The following is a 23,959-nucleotide window of genomic DNA, read 5'->3' on the forward strand; positions in this document are numbered from 1 at the left end:
AAGGCAGAGTACGTTGTAAATAACTTTGGAATACAATAACCAATATCAACTATCAAAAACAAATGTTTCATATCATATATGTTTTGCATGTACAGATTTACTTTTGATAATAAACAGTTTATTCAAACAATCACACTGTTTATTCCATTCTATTCCAGCCATAGCAAACGCTTTTTTCATTATAGGCTTTCAAACACCGATTGTTAACTTTCATATACTGACATTCCGTAAGACAGTTCAACATGGAAAGTCGCAAGTTTTATGCCAACGTAATTCATTTTGATCGTCGTGAAAACGTCAGTGGCTGCTAATCTGAATTTAAAACTGCGAATATATTCAGTATGCCACGAATTTAAGTCACCACAATAAGTGCATATTAAAAAAAAACACAAAAATTAGGCCCCACGAATTTCACCCGCCGTACAGATTTGCTTGTATTGTAAGAACACACCATCCATTTGAACTATGATAGCTTAACTCAAGGGCAAGCCGCAACGGTTCTTGTATATCTAGACTGAATTTTAAAAATAACAAAAAGATTAAAAGTCCCTATAGTTGCTTTTACATCACTGCTTTTTTAAATCATCTTAAATTTTTTCTTATTAGCATCAATTACATAACACATACGCCTTCTGCACAATCAACATTTACATTTAAAACAAAGCTTCTAGTATTTTCAATATCTAATAATTAGTTATGAAAAAAAAAAAAATAAAAAAAAAAAAAACAAATTGCACACATTATAATTATCTGGCTAAATAATTTGACCTACAATTACAACTTCTACTCTTTTGATATTGTTTATTTACAAAGCACCATCCTATTTGATGAACTGCTCATTTTCTACGAAGAGAACAGTTCTCCGAGACAGAATATAACCCATACACTTGACTTGTTTAATTTCATACCATGGACTTTCGCTGCCCGCCCTGATTTTTTTTTTTTTCAGAAATGCCACTTAAATAAACAATATTTTAATACTTGACTTAGCTGAATATGAAAAGTGACCTTGTCATTTGTAGCTCCACTTTTCTATGAATAAATGTTGAGCTACTGTCAAAGGCTTCGGGACAGTCACCTGATTTCTGGGATAGTCCCGGACGTCCGGGACGATATGGCATGAATGTCATAGCCCATTGTCTGCATTTTGTAATTTACTTATGTTTAGGTTCATTTTCTCAGAAACTTAAACTCTCGAAGCTATTCCAATTTACTTGTTATATATGTTCACTTTAAAAATGTGAAACCATTTCAAAAGGGCAGATAATCCTAAATTTATTTTCCAAAGTAATGCCCCCATATTTTTTACAGCTGTCCATAATGTCAGTTTATGTAGTATATGTGATTTCTTGTACATGAAAGAGTTAAAATGTATGTATATTTATAAAAGTCAATTACAAATCTTATTCCTTTAAACACATTTAACTTATTTTAAAATCTTTGCATACAATACATTACAATTAAGGATTTGGCCAGGAAAAGTTATACAACTCATTACATATGTACATATATCCGAACAGAAGTTATAAATAAATAGTAATTGCTTTCGTCTAAACAGAACAATTTGCATATATAATTTGTTGTATTGAATCACAGCAAATACATTGTATTAACTAATATTACATTATATGAATGGGATTTATTTAGACTCATATATACAGCTTGAGAAATCAATTATGGATGAGTGGCCATTCTCCACTAATCCAAATATATTCATGTATTGTATATGAATAAGACTCATAAATGGCCACTCAAAAGGTGCAATTTTTAAACATTTTCTGGATTTATAATATCATAAAAATCGAAAATGATTTGTTATTTATTAAAGATTTAAATTGAAATCTTCTGCAAAATGTGAAAAGCTTGCCGCATGTACCAGAATTTCCTAGATTTGTTTAATACACATATTTGGAGTAATAAGTAAACATAGCTTTTGTAAAGGAAAGGGTTAAAATGACAACTTGTTAAAGATCATTTACATACACGTATGTGACATTATATAGTAATACCCCTCACTATTTTTGTATGTTCCCATAGGCCAATGGGAGTTATTCTTACTGTGAATTCAAGTGTACAATGCGACTGAAATTTTTGTACTGATACATAGGTAATGAAACAACACATTCATAAGTTTGTGATAAACAGCAAAGAAAACATCTCTCAAAGAAATAATATTAACGGAGGTGTGAGCCAAGGGAAACAGTATTTTCCTTTGGATGATATTTTTTACAGTTACTCACAAACCTTTGTGTTATATATATTGATTTTGGAGTCATCACTGATCAATAAATAATTTGAAAATTACTTAAAATCGAGGATATATGTGATACAAAACAATGTGTAGTATTATGAGAAATGTTGAACACTGTTTTATCATTTTGAATAATATCTATGTAAAGTACATTCATTTATAAATCAGTGCATTATCATGGAATATAGAATTATTTTGATTTTTAATAAGGAACATAATTTTTTAAAAACTTTTGAAATTTGCTAATTGTTACCTATGAATATCTATCTGGGTAACATTTCAAGGGTAATTAACTCTTTTAGTCTTAACATCAATGACAACTTTAATGTCTTTTCACATCATTTGTTTTTTTGTTTGTTTTTTGGGTTTTACGTCACATCGACACAGCATTGGTCATATCGCGACGTTCCAGCTTTACTGGTGGAGGAAGACCTCAGGTGCCCTTCCGTGCATTATTTCAGGCACGAACGGGCACCTGAGTAGAACCACCGACGTTCCGTAAGCTAGCTGGATAGCTTCTTCACATGAAAGAATCCAAAGTCCCTGTCGGGATTCGAACCCACAGCGGTGAGGGGCAAGTGGTTTGAAGTCAACGTCTTCACATCATTTGTAAAATGACATTACCTAAGGGTTGTTTTCTCATTCCGGCGTTCATATATGATCTCAAATCTTAAACATGAAAATCTCAAATTTTGATCTTAAATCTGTCACAAAAACTTTTATAATATAATCACTTAAGAGTTGTTTCTTGAAATCTTGGCTTAAATCTTGTGACATCAAACTCTCCTGTGACATCAAACATTTTTTTAGGTTAACAATTAAAAACACTTCCCTCAAAAAAAACATTGGTGGATTATACAATAAAGATACAATTAATCAACAATAAAAATAAATCCATACATTTTATATATAACAAAAATATGCATAAAATGCTGCAATATAAAGTAAGCTTATATCAAAACTTAATATTCAGTTTCAAAAGATTTTAACAAAAATTTTAAAGACATGCTTATCTTAAATAAAAATATTTAAAAAAATTCAAAATGTGATAGCATACTGGGCAGGAACCAGTTTCCGGACAATACCAGTTTCCGGACAAGTATTATAACGGCTTAATTTTGGCTTTATCGATGATGATCGGTATTAATTACGTCATGAAGATGCTTGGTTTGATTGTTTGAGAAAATAAACATCCTTCCAAGTTGATTCATCATTAAAATTTCATGAGGATATCTTACCTGTGTTTTAAAAACAGCCTTATATCCCTTTGGGGCATGTAATTTGTTCTGCGCATGCGCAATATTTTGTTTATTTCGGGATATAATTTGGGGTAGCAATTAATACACAATGTACTTCATTCGAAGTTCATTGGGTGCAATTCCCCAGAGCTAAATCTGTAACGTATCGGAAAACGATGATTAGCTAGGTTTACTACACTTTCGCACTTCGTTGCTGCCGTACACACAAAAATATCTGTTTCATATTTCAGTCATTCCGAGACCAATCAGGTGATCGTTCTTTTTCCTATCATAAACATTTTTCAGTAAATCAGCTTAATTATATAAGAAAGCTAATATGTGAGAAGAATTTTTTTGTTATATTAGACTAATTATCAGTTAAAAACAGATATGAATAGCAGCTTAATATATGTCCGGAAACTGGTACTGCAAGAGTGAACAATTTACACTTTTGATGACCTAATTAAACCCTTCAGTTTGTACATTGCTTACGTAACCAGGCAGTATTAATTGTGTTATCGGACGTAGTTAGAGCTCAGGTTTTTGGTATGTTAGTTTTATTAATGCATGTTTATTATTAAAAAATAGACAATTAAAAAAACTCGAATTCTGTCCGGAAACTGGTTCCTGCCCAGTATATCAAATAAAATATTCATAAATTTCAAAACTGTTTAGTTAATACTTATATCTACGAAAATACATTAAAGAGACAAGTTTCCGGAGATCTATTCTAACAACTGTACTTATATAACAGACATAAGGCTAATCACAAATGGCAATAACTAACAGTGACTTTGACAAAGAAAATATAATTCACCTGACCAAAATAAAAATGCATAACAAATTCAATAAGTACATAAAATTAAAAAAGATTAAAACATCAAAGAACAAGTATCACAGGTCAGAATTGGGGCTTTATGAAAAAAAAACTGTTTTAAACGTTTCCCAAACACCGGGAAATTCTTTTTTTACATTTAATATATTTGATTTCTATGACAGGAACTGACCCTAAATTTTTCCTTAAATTTTTCCACCTTTATAAAACATACTTTAAAGGGCCCTTTTATTCCAATTAATTTAATCCGGGTGACTTTCACATTCTATTTGAAAGACCCTGATGCATATAATTTACAACCCTGTCAGCCATTTTTAGCCGATCAAGGCTATGTTTTTTTTTCTTTAATAAAATACAATTTGTATTTTCAATTTCTCTAAGTCACATCTGCAGATGAACTGCTTTAAAAAAAATACGAGTACAACCTAAGAAATAATATAAATGTTGAAAATTATACATTGTACGGTAAAAAGTTTAAGTACATAGTGCATGTCGTTGATCAAAAATTTAGATTTACCACATACTGACTATAAAAGAATGCTTTAACATGGAAAAGAAGTAAATAACAAATTATCAGACGCCGATGAGAACTTTCAGGGATTAGCATTTTGTTTGTGACCTTGATTAAGATTCTTTGAATAATATTACTGACTGAGTTAGAACAAAGAGTTATAACACCAAAAAATGACTTTAAAGAATGGTTAAAGGTGCATTATGCCTCAGAAATGTACATTTTTTATAATTCTATAGAGATGACAAACACGCGTTCAATAATGTTTAAATAATGGATTTAGTGCATGTTACATGTTTTACAACTGATATTTTATTTAAGTAACGCTGAACATGCAGTTATGTGTCGTGAAGGTAGCAAAATGTAATGAAAGTTGTATTCCATAGTTCCATACAAAATACTACATGTAATTCACTATAATTATACCAATTGCCAACAGAACTAAAGAAGCAAAAAGTGTTCCTGTATACATATACAGCCAATGAGTATGGTTTTAGAAACTGTAACAAGATACCAAAAATTAACATTTTTTGAGAAATGAAAATGATTCTGAGGCACAATGGGCCTTTAAAAATAATGAAGACTTAATATAAGTAATTAAAATATCTCTTTTAATTCAAATGTACAGTCTTACAGAAAACATGTATGCCATACTGGCAAAAAAACAGTGAACAGTTTAATTAGAAAAAAAAATGACTAAGAAAAACTAGTTATGTCACTGGGGTTTTTTACTGCATAACTTCTTTTTTCAATCTGGCTTTCTGTAGGATCTGGGTCCGTTTCTTTCGCTCTACTGCCTTATTACTTACAGTCTGTTTAAGTGCAGGCAGGTTCACCATATCTCTCTGAATGTAAGCTATCTCTGGGCTGTAAATATATATAGTATAATATATATAAGTCGCATGACTATATTGCTAAAGAAATATAGAAGATATTGCATGAGTGTAGGTTCAATACTAAAGTTATTGCACTCGTTGAGTAAAATCATACTATTCCAGCCTCTGGCGAGCATAATATTATTATCAAATCTACACGAATATAATATTCCACAAATATAATATTGAATAAACACAATTATGATATTCAACAAATATAATATCACATATCCGAAATCCTGGGTGGTTTACAGCAGAAAAGAGTAATTTTTTACTGATGCACCTATAGTGTAATGCTTACATCGGCGCACTTTTACACTATGTCTGTACAATGCAAATGACATCATGTTACATTGTTATTACACTTATGTAATATCTTTTTTTTTATACTACACACTATAGTTTATCAATTCATTACTTACAATATAAAATTGTATACTACTACTTGTTATGATTGTTGAATTATGGACTGTACATTCTTAACCCTTACGTGCAGAATTTTTTAAAAATGGACTTGTCCAGCTTCCATTTCAGAACTCTCCATTAACATTTTTGGGGATATCAGGATGAAAATTCCTTGTTGGTCAGCCAACAATATAATATTTGTTTAAACATGTAAATTGTATTTACAGATTTGACAAGGATAGTTTCATAAATATTTGACAAATAAAGGGAAACAACTCTGATGAGCTTCAGTAAAAATCATACACTGTTATACATCAATGTGGAAGCATGTTCATGCAATCTATAGTCATTTGGCAGGCAGATAATATTTGTTAATAAATGGTCTATGGCAAATGCACTTCTTTAATTGACTATTATAAATAAATTTAAAATCAAATATCTCCATGGTTAAAAACATAATCTGAGCAGTTACTTTGGCTCATAAAAATAAAATTCAATATGTAAATCATATACATGTATTGCTTTTATCACCTCTTGATGATCTTTAAACCATATCAATTGTAAATCAAGAAGTTAAAATGGACCTATTACCTAATGGTTATTAAAGGAAATAAACCTTCACCATATAAATAAAACCATCAACCAATGTGTGAATCAAGTTATGAAACCAGTTAATACTCGGAACTAAGGAAAATGTTTTCTCGTGAATTTAAAAATATTTAGAATTGCATGTTTGTAACATCAATTTTCATTGGTCAATTGTGACTGTACTTTTTATATTATCTATACAATTGGTCGCTGCAAATCTTTGATATTTTTATCTGTATCAAAGGAAGGAACTTTGAAGTATCATGAATTTGTTATAGAAGTTTGACAGGTTATATGGCCATTTGCTTGTTTGCTATATAACCATTGCTTAATATCATCTTTGGTAACACAGACTAACAGCTTTACAGGGCCATATACATGTAACCTGTCAAAAAATCTTTGTATCTACATGTAATAATACACCAAACACACTTTTCGCATAAAATTATATAACAGTTCTCTTAATGTCAAAATAATTACAATTCAAATTAAAACAAAGACTGTATTTGTACTTCGTTTTTTTTTATAAACCACTTAATTAAAAAAACAAAAAAAACTTAAAAATGGAATCAAAGTGTAAAATATTAAATTAAGCAGGAAGGTTTTCTCTCAAAATGGATTAAATAGAAGTTCAAAAAATGTCTCTCGATATTGAATTGCGCAATATGTGAACTTATTATATACTGTACTTGTAAAAAACCTTTAACCTGTGCCAAGTAGGACAAGGATTAACTACACATACAGATTAACCTTTTTTGGTATTACCATTAAATTTTATAGGATTAGTACAAGAAGAATTACATCTGTCTTCTTTTTGTAATATCTAAATATAGACTAGTTAAGCAGTAACGCCTCAAATTCTGAATTGAAAAAGACCTTTCATGAAAGTTTAAGGCCAAAACTTTTTCATTTTCGGTTTCCGTAATTAATTAATAAGGTAAAATTTTCCCTGAAAAATTTTCATCTTACTTTCAGTATACAACAGTCCTTTTTTTTTGTTGGGAGAGCTTTTATTATTACTCCTCATTATTTTTATAATGTTAATTTCCCATAGGCCAATAGGAGTTATTCTTATGCTCATTCAAGTTTACCATGTGACTAAAATTTTTGTACTGCTGCATAGGAAACAGTATTTTTCACAGTAAAAAATCTTAAAAATAAAAAAACCTATAGAAACAGTGTCCCGATCAAGTTCTTGTTCATGGTAATAAAATAAATAAAACATGGATTTGTGAGTAATATCAAAAATATCATCCCTTGTAAAAATACAGTTACCTGAGGCGTTATTTTCCCCAGGATGATATTGTTACCCACAAACCTATGTGTTATTTATTTATTATCATGCTATAAACAGTGCATCACTATGATTTACCGTCATTAAAATCACAGGAACAGACCTTGTCAAAGTCGCGCAACTGGTTTCAAAACTTGATTTCCAAACAATGTAAAAATAATGCAACAAAATCATTCATAGCCTCTTGTCTTCCAATGTTAAGTCAGGTGAAGCACATGCAAAATGAAATATAATTATGCCAAATATTTAGTTCTGGAGGTCTTAGAAATGTACCGATATGTGCATGCTATCCTATCATGTGTTCGGAGATAACAAATTTGAGCCGCGTCACGACAAAACCAACATAATGGGTTTGCAACCAGCATGGATCCAGACCAGCCTGCGCATCCGTGCAGTCTGATCAGGATCCATACTGTTCGCTACCAGTTTCTCTACTTGTAATAGGGTTGGTAAGCGAACAGCATGGATCCTGATCATTCCGCGCAGTCTGGTCTGGATCTATGCTGGTCGCAAACCCATTATGTTGGTTTTGTCATGACGCGGCTCTTTGTAAAAAAAGGAGTTGCATAGAGTTGTAAAACTTACTCAATTATTTGAGATTCTATATCAATTGTTGTCCTGTATTAAATATATGTTAATAAAGATAGTTAAATGAAAGGATTTCTCAATTTTAAAATCTATGATACAGTTATAACTTATAAGAAATGACAGTACATAATTCCCCGTACAAATGTTTAACTTACTAATAAACACAAGATTAAATCTAATGTGACTTTAAGAAGGTTAAGTGGTTCAACTCAGGTGCCTGCTTGTGCCTGAAAGGGGCCCCTGAGGTCTTCTTTTACCAGTAAAACTGTAAATTTGCCACATGACATTAGCAAGGATGATGTGACTTAAAATCCAACATAATAAAATTAATGCAAAGTGGATGTAAAAAAAGTATATTTATGCATAATCAATAACTTAATATATGTATAACCATATTTGAAATACATGATTACTACATGACAAACAACATTTCCTAAACCCTCCAAATACATGTAACATATTAATACACACATTAAGTCCACTTCAATAAGTACCAAATTAATCATTCTATGAATAGAAAAACCTTTATGATATACTTACAGTTTTCTCGCCTGGTTTTTCATGTGAAGTTTCGGCAAAGTTTTATCTTTGTCATCGTCTTTATGTTCCTCCTCATGAACGTAAGCCTTGGCAAGTAAATAGGCATCTGGTGTCCACTTGTGTGAGTATAACACGTCACGGAGATCTGATTTTAGGTTATCCAACTGTGTAAATAGATTTTGAAAATTAAAACTATCGAAAATGTTAACGCAAAGAATTTTGGGGCTGCTCAGTTAAAAACAGGAAAAGGAAGGATAAAATACAATAGTTCTAAGGTCACAGACCTTAATTTTATGTGAGGTATAATAATACATACATACAAACTTTAAAATGAATATGGCTTTAAAGAAGTGATTAATACTTCAGTGGGAGAAATCTTTACAATCTTTGTGAAATTTGGGGAAATTTTAATTAAAACAGGGAAAAGGTCGATATTTACCAATGAACATGTTTATGGTTTTTTTTTGCTTTGTTTTTTTTAAACAGGTTGATTAACACTTTTGTTATAAGGTCATAAAGCTGTATAATTTTTGTGAACTTTTGGGAAATGATTTAATGAGAAATTGGGAAAAGGTTCATTGAGGAATTGGGAAAAGATTTATTGAGGAATTGGGGAAAATTTTATTGAGGAATTGGGGGGAAAATATTGAGAAATAGGGAAAAGATTTATTGAGAAATAGGGAAAAGATCAATATTTGACCTATATACCTCATGCTGCTGCTGCTCATTAATTTGTTGTAATCTACGTATAATCGCCTCACATTCGGCTAGACTCGGTTGTCTTCCTCCGGGCAGATTGAACAGGCTCTGACCGGAGGTAATTTGTTCGGCGAGGTTTGCAGCGTTCCCCTGAGACAGCTGATACTTCATCGTATCTATTGTATGTTGTCTAAAATCATAAAATATATGTTAAAATATTCACGTGTTTAGCTCATTTTTTCAACAAAAAGGCCTATAAATTACAGGATTTTTTTTCCTTATTATGGCAGAGGCCAGTTTAAGACTCTTTCTATTCAGAATCTTGCAGTTTCCCCTTAAATTTAATTTACACTAAGTTTTTTCTTCCCTTTCTATAAATATTCTGTGTCATTTTTAACATGATTTAAGGGAAAGACCCTTCCCCTACCTGTGATAAAAAGCCATAAATTCTTAACAAATAAACCTCAGTTGAGTCCCTTAAAATGACAGATACTTGGATATCAGTATGTTTTAAATAATTAATCACAGTTTCTAAATACTGGCCTTTTATTTACAGACTGGATTGGCTGCAAACATGGCTTTAACTGCTTAAATATAGATTGATAAGGAGTTTTAGTGTGGCAACTTACTGTTTTTTCTTGACGTCCTCATTTTGTTCTATGACCTGAGTAAGATACGAGTTCCGGTTACGTGCCTCCCTCAGTGCATGCTTCAACTCCTTGATTTCTTCCTCGAGAAATATAATCTTTAATTCATCCAGCTTGTCCTCTGTATAAATGAAAAATAAGACAATCTTAAACCCTGTCCCTCCTGAATTTGTGGAATGAACTTGACCTGTTGGAACAGTTTATTTTTGGTATATGGGATGTCAGTGCTATCAAAATATCTAGTGTAATTATGCAAATCATTAATATTGGCATTCAATTTCTTTAACAAATGAATTACAGCAGTTATACTGCAAACTATTAAAGCTTTGTTCCATGACTTCAAAAATGAACTCTCCCTTTACAGTAATACATGTAAATTGTAATAGTCATGCTTTTGTCAAAATATTTACTATGCAAAGAAATCATAATTCAGTTAAATTTTAAGTTAATCTGTTTCTTTTATGTTGCTTCACTTTTAACAGCCCATTTGTGGCATATTCTAAAACATAGACACTCAAATTAATTTGGAAAACAGTAACTGCTGATAATCTTTCAGTATATTCTTGATTTAGAAGCCGTTTTTATTTACCATACTGCAATGGCACCTTTTCTAAAAAATTCTTGAATATGCTGATATCTAAATACATATATTACCTAGAAAATGATTTGAAAAGCATTTCTATAAATGTGCTCTCTATAAACTTTAAAGAAGCCAAAAAAAGTTTGAGTGTGACCAGAAGTAAAATGCTATCCTGAGTGATTTTTGAGCATTGACATATCACACATTTTTTGGCAATCAGTATACTTAACCAGTTTTTTTTATAACTAACCAGTAATACGAATATTTTCCGCAAGTGAGGGACTACTAATCCCACATGATTTCTAAATCAAGCGGTGTCAGAAACAAATGACTTTCATTTGGTGGAAGCATCTGACAGTAAATTCTGGTGCAGCAAATATTTTCGCCAGCCATTCGGGCTAAAAGAGAGCTCTTGTATTTATCTCAAAAGTAATCAAATGCCACCTGAGCTATTAGATCAAAATATTTCTGGAATTCCCATTGGTACTGATTTAAAGAAAACTTTGTTGTATGAATAATACAATTCAAAACCTATGACATAAACTAATGTATGTATAGCAGCAAAATTTGCATCAATCATACAAATATTTCATTTATCATACAAGTAAACAATATAACGCTTGTGCAAATGTTCTATCCTGTAAAACAGAAGGTACATGTATCTAGCACACTAGGAAAATAATATTAGAAATACATTATAATCTGTTTATTATTATATACTATGTATATATATATATAGATTGTTTAGTCAAAATCCTGGTTAAATACATGTATTGAATATAGAATATATAAAACAACCGTGAACAAGCTTAGTTTAAAACATTGTTAATTAAAGCTTGATAGTGAAGAACGCTTATAGCCTATTTTTAACCACTTGATGATTCTGCTTCCTGGGAACCAGTGCTGGGTCGGAGGTTATAAAAAAAGATTCTAATCTCAAACTCTCAGATCTCAGACATTTGATTGGTTAGAAAACAACACAGAATCTACTCTGACCAATGAAATTCCTGGATTCATGACTAGTGTCATGTGAGGAAACATAGTTGGCATCGCAGTAGGGCTCGAACCCATAATACCTGGGATGGCAGACACCTTAACTATATTTTGTATTTAACCACAACTTACCCCCTTTCAACTATAATTACATGTAAGGCAACAAAATAATGATTCCAGACCTTAAAATTAAATGTTTACTAACCATTCCTTTTCAATTAAAATATAGTTGCAAATTCAGAACAAAGTTATAAAATTCAAATCTCTAATCTCAGCTTAAAGGTACATTATGCCTCAACAACAAATGAGCCGTGTCACGACAAAACCCACGTAATGTGTTTGCAACCAGCATGGATCCAGACAAGCCTGTGCATCCGCGCAGTCTGATCAGGATCCATGCTGTTCGCTTACCAACTCTATTACAAGTGGAGAAACTGACAGCGATCAGCATGGATCCTGATCAGACTGCGCGGATGCGCAGGCTAGTCTGGATCCATGCTGGTCGCAAACGCACAATATTGGTTTTGTTATGATGCGGCTCAAATAAACCTTTTACTTCTTTAGAAGGGAAAACATGAATTTTATAATGATTAAATGATGGTTTAAGAGAAATGTTAGATGCTTGTTACCTGAAAAAAGTAGCTATAAATGTAAGATAATAATTTGTCATTGAGGTAGCAAAATGTATTTTACAATGTACTATTCTGACTTCCAAACAAAATACTAATTCACTATGTAAGTTAAGCATATTTTAAGTCTGAATGAAAGAGACTTTCTTCAATCTAAAACATGCACAAAATTATATATATTCCCAAATATTATACCAAGAAGTTTAATCAGATGACTTTCAAAAAAATGTATTGCACAATCACTTTCTTTGCTCTTTTATAATCAATATCAACTTCCCATTTTGTTAGTTTCGTGTTATATAAATTGCAATGGTGCAATATGACTATTTAAATACCAGTAAAATTTAACTACATCTACTTTGCCAGTGCAATAATTGTGCTGTTCAATTACTGACAAAACCCCTCTCAATTTGAACACATTCTAGACACATTTTCACTCTATTCCTGTTTATGTACATTTGTACTTTCTGTAACCAATTCAATTTGCATGATACATGTATACTTCAAAAGCTCATTTAACAGATACAGACTCCAGAATAAAACTCCTAAGCTTTAACAAATACAAGGTGATCAATATTCTTGTCCCATAAGTTTAAGTTTTGAAAATAACAAATATTAGAATACATGTACCGTATTTATTCTAATTGTTATTCTAGTTCAATTAATGAAAATAATGACTAATGAAATATCTATCATATTTTCATTGAATAAATTTTGAAAATACGGTAATAAAGATAAGGATTTTTACTCTTATTCAAGAAATTTCAAAAATAATGAATATTGGAAAATTTATTCTTATCCTGTATCTGATTAATTAAAAGTACATTTATGTTAACAGTGTCTATCCTAGGAGGAGGGCAGATGGGGGATTCACACTCATATTTTTGAGAATTTCCCCCCCCCCCCCTATTTTTTCAGAGTATAAAAAAGAATTTACGCAGAGAAAGAAGGAAAAAGATCAACAAATGTAGAAAATTCTCATTTTTCAATAAAAATCCCCCTGTTTTGCAAATCCTAGAATAGACACTGTGTTGAAAATGTGTCTAGCTTTTTCAAAACACAGTGATTAAGTCTAAATGGAATTTTTTAATTTTTTTTTCAATAAAAATCCACTCTGTTTTGCAAATCCTAGAATAGACACTGCTGTTAGCTGAAAATGTGTCTAGCTATTTCAAAACACAGTGATTTATGCTAAATGGATTTTTTAAAAAAAAATTTAAATACATGTACTTGACGTCTTAATCTAACAATACCACACAGTCCTTAGCTACCATAGACTAATAGTGAATCAGTCTAGCAACAAAATGTGAGCCGCGTCACAACAAAACCAACACAAGAGCCCGGTTTGAGCCGGGTGATGCTCCCCGAATAGGTTTTGGACACAGGAAAGTACACCTCTTGTAGTTTCAGAGTTATGTCCGTGGAAAAAGTTCAAAGTGCAATAATTCTAAAATTAGGCAAGGCAGAGTTACAGTTCTTTGCACTGCACTTCTAATCAATGTGATGCTATCAACCTACAAAAGTTTCTTGATGATATCTCTTATGATTTCCGAGTTATGTCCTGGACAATTCAAAAAGTAAAAAATAAACAAAGGGCAATAACTCCAGAATTAGGCAAGGTAGAGTTATGATTCTTTGTGCACTGCACATCTACCCCATTGAGATTTATCTACCTACAAAGTTTCATGTTGATATCTCTTATAGTTTTACAGCTATGTCCTGGACAAGATTTTTTCTAAAAGGGGAGATTATTCAAAAATAAGGCTTAAAACAGAGTTATGGTTCTTTTTGCACTGCACCTCCTACTCAATGAGATCTATCTACCTACAATGTTTCATGTTGATATCTCTTATAGTTTTAGAGTTATGCCCGGACAAGATTTTCTATAAGGGAGATAATTCAAAAAAACCAGGCAAAATAGAGTTATGGTTCTTTGACACTGCACTCCCCTTGATGCCCTCTACCACTGTATGAAGTTTCAACAAATTATCTCCAAGGAGTTTTCAAGTTATGTTCCGGACAAAGTTCAAGTTCAAAGTATTAAAATAAACAAAGGGCAATAACTCCAAAATTAGGACAAAAAGAGTTATTGTTCTTATGCACTGCACATCTACGCATTGAGATCTATTCACCTACAAAGTTTCATGTTGATATCTCTTATAGTTTTAGAGTTATGCCCCGGACAAGATTTTCTATAAGGGGAGATAATTCAAAAAACAGGCAAAATAGAGTTATGGTTCTTTGACACTGCACCCCCCTCAATGCCCTCTACCACTGTATGAAGTTTCAAACAAATTATCTCCAAGGGTTTTCAAGTTATGTTCCGGACAAAGTTCAAAGTATTAAAATTAACAAAGGGCAATAAACTTCCAAAATTAGGATGAAAAGAGTTATTGTTTCTTATGCACTGCACATCTACCCATTGAGATCTATTCACCTACAAAGTTTCATGTTGATATCTCTTATAGTTTTTAGAGTTATGCCCCGGACAAGATTTTTCTATAAGGGGAGATAATTCAAAAACCAGGCAAAATAGAGTTATGGTTCTTTGACACTGCACCCCCCTCAATGCCCTCTACCACTGTATAAAGTTTCAACAAATTATCTCCAAGGGTTTTTCAAGTTATGTTCCGGACAAAGTTCAAAGTATTAAAATTAACAAAGGGCAATAACTCCAAAATTAGAAATGAAAAGAGTTATTGTTCTTATGCACTGCACATCTACCCATTGAGATCTATTCACCTACAAAGTTTCATGTTGATATCTCTTATAGTTTTAGAGTTATGCCCCGGACAAGATTTTTCTATAAGGGGAGATAATTCAAAAACCAGGCAAAATAGAGTTATGGTTCTTTGACACTGCACTCCCCCTCGATGCCCTCTACCACTGTATGAAGTTTCAACAAATTATCTCCAAGGGTTTTCAAGTTATGCTCCGGACAAGACAACGGACGGACAGACGGACGGACGGACAGACGGACAAGGCGCCGACTATATGCTCCCCCGAAATTTTTCGGGGAGCATAATGGGTTTGCGACCAGCATGGATCCAGACCAGCCTGCGCATCTGCTGTTTGCTATCAGTTTCACTACTTGTTATAGGGTTGGTAAGCGAACAGCATGGATCCTGATCAGACTGTGCGGATGCGCAGGCTGGTCTGGATCCATGCTGGTCGCAAACCCATTATGTTGGTTTTGTCGTGACGAGGCTCATGTGTAGCCTAGCAACCACTCTAAATGTGACGTTAACAAACCTCTAGATGAACTTTCAAGAGTCTTTGAAAAGTTGTAGTAAGTCCCAGAATGTATAGACAAAGATGAGGATTCTGAAAATTAGCCAACTGAATCAAGATTTCGGATTTTTTTTTACAAAAAGCTCTAATAGAAATGATATCTAAATTCATGAATAAATATACAAATTATAACTAAAACAATTTGATCTGATCTCTACTAGAATGAATTTATAAGGAAGAATGTTTCTACAGAGATATAACTTAAAATTTACTAATGTTTTAAAAAATAAAGAGTATATATCAGTTCCACTAAAATCTGCCTTAAACACACAAAAAATTTATTTTCAATTTAAACCTGAATATATTTCTACATAATTTTTTTAAAATATATTTCAATTTTGAATTCAACAGTTGAGCTCCTTTCAAGACCCTGTCACACAATTTTCTTCATGGTTTTATATTATAAATCTAATGCTCATATGAAGATTAATCAATATTGTAAGTTTCAAAAAGCATTACATGTATTTGTAAAGATATTACCGAATTTAACATTTCATGTAAATAAAGGGAGGCAATTAGAAATTTATTTTCAATAAAGTCTAAGCCACTTTTTTCAATAAAAAATTAATGCATTAATTTTATTGTTTAATTGTAATGTACATAAACATTTGCTGTACATATTTAACATATTTGTTTGGAAATTGTTTTAGAAGAATAATTATATAAATATATTAAATTACCTAACTGTACAGTACTACATTTATTGCCCATGTATATGGCTTATTCAAGTGGCGAGGGTAAACAAACCAAACACACACACTTGTTACATGCTTAATTACAATATATAGGATCTTTAAGCCCAATGAAAAAAAAAAGATTTCTAATAAAAACAAGAGCCCGGTTTGAGCCGGGTGATGCTCCCCGAATAGGTTTTGGACACAGGATAGTACACCTCTTGTAGTTTCAGAGTTATGTCCGTGGAAAAAGTTCAAGTGCAATAATTCCAAAATTAGGCAAGGCAGAGTTACAGTTCTTTGAACTGCACTTCTAATCAATGTGATCTATCAACCTACAAAGTTTCTTGATGATATCTCTTATGATTTCCGAGTTATGTCCTGGACAATTCAAAAAGTAAAAATAAACAAAGGGCAATAACTCCAGAATTAGGCAAGGTAGAGATATGATTCTTGTGCACTGCATATCTCACCATTGAGATTTATCTACCTACAAAGTTTCATGTTGATATCTCTTATAGTTTTACAGCTATGTCCTGGACAAGATTTTTCTAAAAGGGGAGATTATTCAAAAATAAGGCTTAACAGAGTTATGGTTCTTTTGCACTGCACCTCTACTCAATGAGATCTATCTACCTACAATGTTTCATGTTGATATCTCTTATAGTTTTAGAGTTATGCCCGGGACAAGATTTTTCTATAAGGGGAGATAATTCAAAAACCAGGCAAAATAGAGTTATGGTTCTTTGACACTGCACTCCCCCTCGATGCCCTCTACCACTGTATGAAGTTTCAACAAATTATCTCCAAGGGTTTTCAAGTTATGTTCCGGACAAAGTTCAAAGTATTAAAATTAACAAAGGGCAATAACTCCAAAATTAGGATGAAAAGAGTTATTGTTCTTATGCACTGCACATCTACCCATTGAGATCTATTCACCTACAAAGTTTCATGTTGATATCTCTTATAGTTTTAGAGTTATGCCCCGGACAAGATTTTTCTATAAGGGGAGATAATTCAAAAACCAGGCAAAATAGAGTTATGGTTCTTTGACACTGCACTCCCCCTCGATGCCCTCTACCACTGTATGAAGTTTCAACAAATTATCTCCAAGGGTTTTCAAGTTATGCTCCGGACAAGACAACGGACGGACAGACGGACAGACGGACGGACGGACAGACGGACAAGGCGCCGACTATATGCTCCCCCGAAATTTTTCGGGGAGCATAAAAATTAAAACCTAATTACTTAGCCTTAGCATAAGTCTTAAAATTTAAAAATACTGGCCAAAGCATAGTTTCTTTAGAAAAAAAATCAGAGCACGTCATAAACGGTTGGGACAAGTCCTAAGCGTCAAAAATCTATAAAATTACCTTTCTCCAACAATCTATCTTTACCAGTACGACTTCTACGACTACTAGCACTTCCACCAGCATGATGATGTTGCGGAGTATGTTGTTGTTGTTGCTGTTTCTGACTCATCACTATCTTAAACTGTAAATCTGTGAAATATATATAATATATATATAAATATAAATAAAAGATAGGTCAAATACTTTTTGAGTTACATGCGACACAAGTTGAAAAATGCAAAGTTTTACTAAGTCAAGGGCAATAACTCTAAAAATACTAAAAATATCCAGACGAAAATACCCAGGTGCACAACTACACATGCTGATCAACATTCAATCCTGTAAAGTTTCATGACTCTAGGTCAAATACTTTTTGAGTTACGTGCGACACAAAAGAGGACGGACGGACGGAAGGACGGACGGAAGGACGGACAAGGGTAAATCTAAATGCCCGCCACTAAAGTGGGGGCACAAAAAACCTGCATGTATAATATCAGTCTATAGATGATATGATGAACAGTTAGTGTGCCTGAACCAGGGCTGTAATGCTTACTTGGATATTCATGATTCAGACCCCAACAATAATTATGTGATATTTGTTAGTATTAGAACAAAAAAGACGATTTATGGTTTAATTCAAATATGTAAAGACTTAACAAGTATTCCAGTTTAATGTGAAACAGACGGAACAGAAAATATAGCATTGATATTAATATTCTATTTCATGTAGGTATGGGAGAATAAATTATGTACAAAATTTCAGAACATTCGCTCACTCCATTTTTCCAGAATGATTATTCTGATTGTGAAAAATGACCCTAAATTGAAAAAGCGTTGCAACGCTTTTCACTACTTTTCACTAAAATTTGACAAAGAACTCTCAAGAATATGATTTTCAGTTTATTTCTGAGTATATTTCTTTATTATCTTTTGCATATCTTTCTGTTTTCAGTGCCCCAGCTGATCTATGTAAAAATTCAAATTTTATGTTTTTAGGCTTTTAGACCTCAGTGGAGTTCCTTTAAAATACACAGTTAACTCAGCATTGCTCTAATTATTTTTTGTGAGTTGTTTTAATCATAGGTTTCAAACAGAAAAGTGTGAAAATATCTGACTTTTTCAGAGGTTTTTCACACTTAATTGGAAAAAGGCCTTAACCTCTTGATTTTGGGAAAAAATGCCACTAACATTGCTAATTTGGGAAGTAAAAAAGCAGAAGTAAGTTCAGATTTTGGGAAAACTACATGATTTAAAAGAAAAAATTTATAGGCCTCTGTTTTATAAGGTCAAAAATCAGTTTTTATGAATCTTTTTATACTTTACAGCATTTTTAAAACAATTCTGTTACTGGCTTTTTTCTGGGTTTTTTTCTACCAAAATATCGTTTAACAGGTCTAAGATATGTTCAGAATACTCACCTTTATTTTCTTTTTTCAGACTATCTATTTCTTCATGTAGTGATTTTAGCACCTCAGCATGTTGCTGTTTAAGAAACATAATGCTCCGCTCTAGATGATGTATCCTCTGTGCAGGATTTAACTCGGACAAGTCCACCGTTCTATCATCCTCGTCACCAACCTTGTCAGCTACTGGCTGCTGGAGAAAACGTAAATCATAAAAGTTTAATGCTGAAATACTTGTGTTTAAGTTAAGTTTTTTCTGGATAAATAAAAGGCCAGGTAATTATGCCAATTCAAAATGAAAAATTCAAGGTAAGTTTTTCTTGATAAATAAAAGGCCATGTAATTATACCGGGTCAAAATGAACCAGCTTAAGTTTTTTTTTCTGGATAAACAAGAGCCACATATAAATAAAAAAATATGCCCGGTCAATATAAACTAGAAAAGAAAGTATTACTGTTACAAATCAAACACTGCTCAGGTAAGTTTGAAGTAATGATATGACGAATTATAAGCTGAATGAAATGCCCAATCTGAATAACAGTCACAGAAAATTTTCTGATGGCATAAAAATATTAAACATAAAAGACTTGAGTTATAATTTTCTTCGAATCTTCTTCAAATAAAACATTGTTAAAAATCTCAGAACTCATATATTACAAATACACACATAAAAAAATCTTGTGTTAAAAATTCAAAGACTGTACCCCTTATATTTCTAAGACAATTTTTAAAAAATTCAAAATGAGTTAATTTTTATCTTCATACCATTAACTTGTCTTTTGTGAAAGGTTTCGGGTAACTCCCTCTGTTTAATGTGTTTACTCGTGACCATTGCGGCAACGTTCTGAAACAAAATGTTTTGAAATTATTAAATAAAACCTAAAATTAATCAGACAGCTTTCTCTGTAATATACACTAAGATTGTAAGCTAAAAGAGCATGCCTTCAGTAACTCAAATATGTTCAAAAGATGATTCTAAGAGAGTTTTAAAAATTTTGGCTGGAAGTAGTTTACTGGGAAAGAAGACAAAGCATTTGCTTGAGGAGTTGAGCTGGAGGAAAAATAAGTGAAATCCACGGACAAGAAGTTGTTGGATAAAATAAACCGCATAAACTGCAGCCCAAAATTCTCAAATGCAAATTAAAAGCAATAAATGAATATAAACAGAAAAAATATTTGCAATGCCATAGTTAATATAATTACCTGTGTATGTTTTTCTTTTTTTCTTTTTTTAATAACCTTTTTAAAAATTAAAATAAGCAGAATGCACATGTAGATGTGGACTCACTAAACATTTTTGGAAGGTTACATAAAGATCATTATCCTGAAATGCATTTATGGATTCTTATCAAGTTCACATTCTATGGAGGATTTCTTAATCTACACATGTAAATTTGATTAATAAGTTTATATAGTTAGTGTAAAGTTTTTTAATTATGTAAATTCTTTTATAATGTCCATTCTAAGGCTTTGCTTTATTCAAATTAATCAGATAAATTACTTACCCTAATGGTGGCAGTTGATTCATGGAAGTGAGATCTGAGATTTTCTCTGATACCACACCTTGTTTTAACATACTTCTATAAATGCCACATGATGTTCACCTCTGATGTAAGCATAAACCTGGAAATACAAATGTACAAATTTAATTGACTGAAAGACAGAAAGCTGTCTCTATAGTTAGCCTCTTTTATGTAGCATGCATGTTAAATTGAATTTAAATTGAAAATTTTATAAAATGTGTGGGTACAGTAAATTCCATTCTCAGATGTTGCAATTTGATTTCAGGTTTTCCCACTTTTCTGATTTATTTTGCTACATTTCCTCTTCAGAAAGACACAGGTTTTTTTGAAAATTGAAAAAAAATATCATTGACATGCCAATAACATAACCAATATATCCTTAAACAATATGCTTATCCATTGGCTTTCAAGTTAATTTACACCTTCTTATTCGATATTGTCTGCGTTTTGTGAAAACACTCTATATCTATATTGTCTGTGTTTTACTATATATCCTATATTGTCTGCATAAGGGTCTGCATTTTAGCCTGTGCCATCATACCTAGTTGGGCTCTGCCATTTTTCAAAATAACTCATTGATAATAATATTCCAATAACGGAACAATCACAACTTTTTGGGTGAACAATAATCTAAATCACCAAAGTGTCTCAGGTGAAAACAAGAAGTACATATAATACGGGGAAGTCAAAGACTGGGCCCGCGAAGTTGGTCCGGTCTTTGGCTTGCCCGGCTATAGACTACATGTGAATATTTAAAAGAAAATCAAATAAAAAACAATTAAAAAATATATAGAATTCTATACCTATCAATGAAATTTTCAGTGTCAGTTCTAGTCGGGCGCCGCCACTTACAATGTATGTCAATGATAATAGGCGGGGTATTCCGATAACGGAACAAATCTCAACTTTTCGGATTAGTAATAATCGCCGAGTGTTTCGAGTGAAAACGGAAGCGGTGTATGTAATATCGAATGACACCTTTAAAACGGAAAGAATGAAAGGATTTTTTTAACGACTTTGCCTAATTTCATATTACTGAATGACACTTTTGGAAAATGTAAGGATAAAAAATTAACAATTTTTTTACTGACTGACTGTTCATAGGTTTGCAATCCTGATCTATTGTTCCTAGGTTAAATCACAAACCACTGATGTTTGGTGAAAGAATGTAAGAAAACCGAAGCAAGTAGATATTTGAGTCAGTTAGTTCTTAGTATTTAAATGCAAGACGAAAACAACATGAGTCATGACCATAATTTGGAGAACAATGCCTGCGAGTTAATTTTGGTGACATCTAAAATAGATGGAATAACACGAAGTATCAACGTTCAAACTTACGCAAATAAGAGGAACCAACTCCCTTTTTATACCTGACATTCAAGGAAAATAGTTATGTTGACCAAGAATAGAATTTAACAAAGGAAAAATGTCTGCATACCTCTTCAATTTTCCTCTTTACCAGCTAGCTGGGTCTCAAAAAATTTCTTATTGAATCAAATGGTTTAGCATCCGTTTAGAAATATTTGGTTTATGTGAAAGTGAAGATTTAATGAAAGAAATCTCAATATGATTTAATCTATGAATGAACACTTTAATGGCAAAACATATTTCTTATTGATTTTATAAGAGCCTCGTTGCTACAGACGCCGCCATTTGTAAAATATGCAAGGGCAAATCACTCTCACTGGTGAAGTCTGGTTTCCTTTATATGCAGGGTACCAGATGCAGAAATGATTGAACACCACTAAATATTATCCGTATGGAAGTCAACAAATAATAAAGTAATAGTGAATATTCAACGAGTGTCAGTTTAATACTGAATTTATTGAACGAGATAAATAAAAATATCCCGAAACAACCAATTTTCAATCACAACCTTAATTCAAACACATTTTTAATTCTGTGGCGCTGATGTCATGTCTGGCTAAAGTACATAAAGTCACTTGTTGTATTAACTTCAACACTTGCAGGAATGCCATACTTGATTTATTGTCAGATGTTATCAGAAAAATAATAAGAAATTGTTTGTTTTAAGTGACACAACATAAATTGCTCAACTTTAACTATATCAAAATAGTCATTTGTTTATAATAATGATAAAAAAAAATTCAAGAAAGTTAATGTTTTTTATAAAATATTGGCTACAGAGTTTTTTCCATTTACCTCAGTCTTAGGTGTATTTAAAACATGTATTTATATGATGAACCACTAAATATTCATCGGACTAAACATAGGGGTCCATATCAATAAAATCTTAAACAGTTATCAAGTTTTTTCAAGTGATGATTACAAAATGAATCTTTTGTAAGCGATACCATCAATTCTGGCAGATCTAAACAAGTTTCCAAGAAAGATCAAGCCATGACAAAAATGTACCAACCTTTAAATAAATAAATGTTGATAGATGCATTAATATCTAAAATAAATTTAAAGCATAATTTCTCCTTCCATTTATTATTGGCTAAAATAACTTAACTGATTGAATCGGTATATATTATGCCAGCCTCTGGCGAGCATAATATTGTTTTATTCAACTCGTTTAATAAATTCAGTAATGAACTTACACGAATTTAATATTCTTTTTATTATATACTAAAAAAATGACCGTTAGAAGTGAAAAAGAACAATTTTTTCATTGATACGCCTGTAGTGTAACGCTAACATTTGCGTGTCTTAAAGCTATGTTTATATAACGCAAATGACGTCACGTCAAAATATATGCACGGCCGTGCAATACCATTTTTACGGAGTCGCAAAAACACTATCACACACTCGTGCCGATTTTGCGACTCCGTAAAAACGGTATTGCACGTCCATGCATATATTTTGATGTGACGATTAGCGTAATACAAAGACGCACTAAATGTTAGCGTTTTACTCAAGGCGCGTCAATGAAACATGACTCTTTATTCACTTCAAGCGGTTTTTATTTTTGGAATGTGATAAACAGAATATCAAATTCGTGTAAGATCATAACTAATTTATTGAACATGTTGAATGAAATTATATTATGCTAGTGCAATAAATTCAGTATTGAACTAAC

The 23,959-nt window shown here is 32.0% G+C and overlaps 1 protein-coding gene across 3 annotated transcripts; it reads right to left on the reverse strand.

Annotated features, from left to right (window-relative positions):
* Window positions 1-5,423: 5,423 nt before the first annotated feature.
* Window positions 5,424-22,594, reverse strand: LOC132723954 (coiled-coil domain-containing protein 74A-like). 3 transcript variants are annotated; one of them, XM_060708759.1, is made up of 10 exons: window positions 22,355-22,594; window positions 20,899-21,016; window positions 20,159-20,237; window positions 19,409-19,583; window positions 18,012-18,140; window positions 15,926-15,997; window positions 10,454-10,592; window positions 9,834-10,014; window positions 9,126-9,289; window positions 5,424-5,702 (listed from the first exon to the last, which is right to left on the reverse strand). In XM_060708759.1, exons 2-10 carry the CDS (start codon window positions 20,967-20,969, stop codon window positions 5,564-5,566), a joined length of 1,149 nt encoding a protein of 382 aa, XP_060564742.1. In that variant the 5' UTR covers window positions 20,970-21,016; window positions 22,355-22,594; the 3' UTR covers window positions 5,424-5,563. The 3 variants fall into 3 exon arrangements, with proteins under 3 accessions (XP_060564742.1, XP_060564741.1, XP_060564743.1); XM_060708758.1 differs by having other exon boundaries at window positions 19,409-19,586; XM_060708760.1 differs by lacking the exon at window positions 15,926-15,997 and having other exon boundaries at window positions 19,409-19,586; window positions 22,355-22,592.
* Between the last annotated feature and the right edge of the window lie 1,365 nt (window positions 22,595-23,959).

The sequence above is a fragment of the Ruditapes philippinarum genome, unplaced genomic scaffold, assembly GCF_026571515.1.
Source record: "Ruditapes philippinarum isolate M1 unplaced genomic scaffold, ASM2657151v2 ctg2071_1_1_1_1, whole genome shotgun sequence".
NCBI lineage: Eukaryota > Metazoa > Mollusca > Bivalvia > Venerida > Veneridae > Ruditapes > Ruditapes philippinarum.

What these genes read in the sequence shown, in the direction of transcription:
- LOC132723954 (XM_060708758.1), bottom strand. Translation starts at nt 20,969, where the DNA reads ATGTTAAAACAAGGTGTGGTATCAGAGAAAATCTCAGATCTCACTTCC. An exon ending in GAGGACGTCAAGAAAAAACA is followed by an intron (nt 10,015 to 10,453) that starts GTAAGTTGCCAC and finishes TTATGATTTTAG; the next exon opens with ACAACATACAATAGATACGA. An exon ending in AAAAACCAGGCGAGAAAACT is followed by an intron (nt 5,703 to 9,125) that starts GTAAGTATATCA and finishes ATATATTTACAG; the next exon opens with CCCAGAGATAGCTTACATTC.